The following is a 2606-nucleotide window of genomic DNA, read 5'->3' as shown; positions in this document are numbered from 1 at the left end:
CGCCCTTTTCCCTGTCCTTCCCGCCCCTCCCCCCCTCCATTCCCGACTCTTTTCCCAGTAGGATCCCGGTGCATTTCCCAGCTCGGTCCACGTTTTCCTCTTCCTGCAACGGGGCAGGAGGGTTGCAGCTGTCCCCTGCAAATCCTGCATCCTTCCACCCCCCCAAAAAGGGCAGGGATCTGCCCCAAGACTCTCTGCACCGCAGCAGGCGCCCAGCTCGGCGTCCCAACAATTCTTTGCAAACAAAAAGGACGCTCCCCCTCCCCCCCAATCCTCCCCACTGCTCCAGTGCATTGCATGCATGCGGAGCCCCGCATGCATGCAGTCCCCCCCCCATGCGTGCATGCACGCTGAGCTTCGACGTGCATGCACCGTCCCCCCCGATGCATGCCTGCAGAGTTGCAGCACGCCCGCATGCATGCGCAGCCCCCCCGCGTACATGCATGGAGGGGAAAGGCCCGCGTGTGCAGAGCCCTGCATGCATGCACGCACGCAGAGCCCCCACACGCATGCATGCATGCCTACAGAGCCCCCCCGCATGCATTTATGGTCCTGCAAGGCGAGCTCCCCCGCCCCCCCATGGGTGTGCACGCCTGGGGCAGCAATTTTTCCAGCAAAAAAAAAAAAGGAAAAGGGGGGGGGCTTGAATTTATTGATAATTTTTTCTTTAAAAATAAAAAAAGTCCCCCTCCCCACCCTCCAGGGGGGAGGGGAAAACAAAAAGCCTCCCCCAGAGGGGAGGAGGGGGGAGAAGGAGGTCCATGCAAAGGGGACGGAGGAGGGAGCGGGCGGCATTTTTCCTCTGATTTTCTTTCTTCTCCTGTCTTCCCGGGGGGAGGCGGGTGGGTGGAGGTGCCCGTGTCCTCCCAAGGTCAGTAGGTGAAGACCAGGTTGGAGATGCTGGACTCCAGCCAGTCCCCGGAGATCATCTCGCTGACCTCGGGCGTGCAGTAGTCCGGGAACTCGAAGTGGGAGCCGGAGCCGGCCTCCAGGCTAAAATCCAGGTCCCGGTCCAGGGCCGAGGAAGAGGAGGAAGAAGAGGAAGAGGAGGAAGAGGAGGAAGAGGAGGAGGAGGAGGAGGAGGAGGAGGAGGAAGAGGAGCCGAGGCCGCCCAGGGCCATGCTCTCGAAGCCCGGGCCGGGCCGCAGATCCAGCAGGTCGTCGTCGAACTCGTCCTCCTCCGACGACGACGGGCACGAGGCCGCGCTGGACGTGGCGGGCGACGGAGGCCTCGGCGCGGGGAGCGGGTCGCCCGCCGCCGCGGAGGGCTGCGCGGAGGAGGAGGAGGAGGAGGAGGAGGAGGAGGAGGAGGCGACGGCGGGCATCCCCCGTTTGGCTCTCTTGTCCGCCGGGGAGGAGGCCGGGAGCGGCGCGGGAGGCGTCGGGGCTTCGGCCTCCGAAGACGAGGCGGGGGTCCTGGCGGGCGGCGAGGACGGTTTCCCGCCGCTCTTTTTGGGCGCGGGTCGGGGCGCCCCGGGCCCTCCGCCCTTGTCCCCCGGCTTGGCGGCCGGGCCGGAGGGCGGCGCGTTGGCGTTGGCGGACTTGACCTTCTTCCTGGGGCGGTACTTGTAGTCGGGATAGTCGGCCATGTGCTTGAGGCGCAGCCTTTCCGCCTCTCGGATGAAGGGGATCTTGTCCCCGTCCTTGAGCAGCTTCCACCGCTTACCCAGGCGCTTGGAGATCTCGGCGTTGTGCATGTCCGGCGACTGCTCCATGATCTTCCTCCTCTCGATCTGCGACCAGACCATGAAGGCGTTCATGGGCCGCTTGATGTGTCCGCTGGGAGTCTTGCACCAGCCGGGGTCGTCGGGCCGGCCCCCCGTGTGCGCGCCGGAGGCCGGCGTGGGGGAGGAGGCGATGCCCAGCTCCAGGCCGGCCCCGGAGTCCGACGTCTCGCCGGCCAGGAGGGCTTCGGTGTTCTCCGCGTTGTTGGTCTGCTGGACCATCTCCCCCTCCCCCCCCCCCCCCCCCAGAGCAGAACGAACCCCAACAAGGTGGGGGGGGCTCAACCTCTTCGGACCCCCGAAGGTCCGGCCGAGGGGGCGAGGCTGCACAAAGTCGCCCCCCCCCCAAAAGGCCCCCAAAAGGGGGCTCGACTCGCTCGGACCCCGAGGTCCGGCCGCGGCGGGTGGACGAGGGCCCGAGGCCCGGGGCGCCCCCTTCCCCCCCAAAATGGGGTTCGATTTGCTGAGACCTCGAGGTCCGGCTGCAAGGGGGGGGGAAACGACCCAAGGCCCGGGGCGCCCCCGGCCCCCAAAAAAGGGGGGCTCGACTTGCTCAGGCCCAGAGGCCCGGCTGCAGCGGGGGGGAAAACGACCCAAGGCCCGGGGCGCCCCCGTCCCCCAAAAAAGGGGGGCTCGATTTTCTCAGACCCAGAGGCCCGGCTGCAACGGGGGGGGGGGGAAGGAAACGACCCAAGGTCCGGGGCGCCCCCGTCCCCCAAAAAAGGGGGGCTCGACTTGCTCAGACCCAGAGGTCCGGCTGCAGCAGGAGGAAAGGGCCCGAGGTTCGGCGCACCCCAAAAAGGGGGTTCGACTTGCTGAGACCCCGAGGTCCGGCTCCGAGGTCCGGTGCGCCCCTTCCCCCCCAAAAAGGGGGTTCGACTT

At 67.2% G+C, this 2606-nt stretch overlaps 1 protein-coding gene across 1 annotated transcript; it reads right to left on the bottom strand.

The window, feature by feature from the left end:
- Positions 1–752: 752 nt before the first annotated feature.
- On the bottom strand, positions 753–1965 carry SOX4 (SRY-box transcription factor 4). Its single transcript, XM_029052517.1, has one exon. The coding sequence runs from the start codon at positions 1944–1946 to the stop codon at positions 873–875; it is 1074 nt and encodes a 357-aa protein (XP_028908350.1). The 5' UTR covers positions 1947–1965; the 3' UTR covers positions 753–872.
- Between the last annotated feature and the right edge of the window lie 641 nt (positions 1966–2606).

Source organism: Ornithorhynchus anatinus, chromosome X2 (genome assembly GCF_004115215.2).
Source record: "Ornithorhynchus anatinus isolate Pmale09 chromosome X2, mOrnAna1.pri.v4, whole genome shotgun sequence".
NCBI classification, from domain to species: domain Eukaryota; kingdom Metazoa; phylum Chordata; class Mammalia; order Monotremata; family Ornithorhynchidae; genus Ornithorhynchus; species Ornithorhynchus anatinus.
The sequence above is the reverse complement of the archived record's forward strand: the minus strand, read 5'-3'. Positions and strand labels throughout refer to the sequence as shown.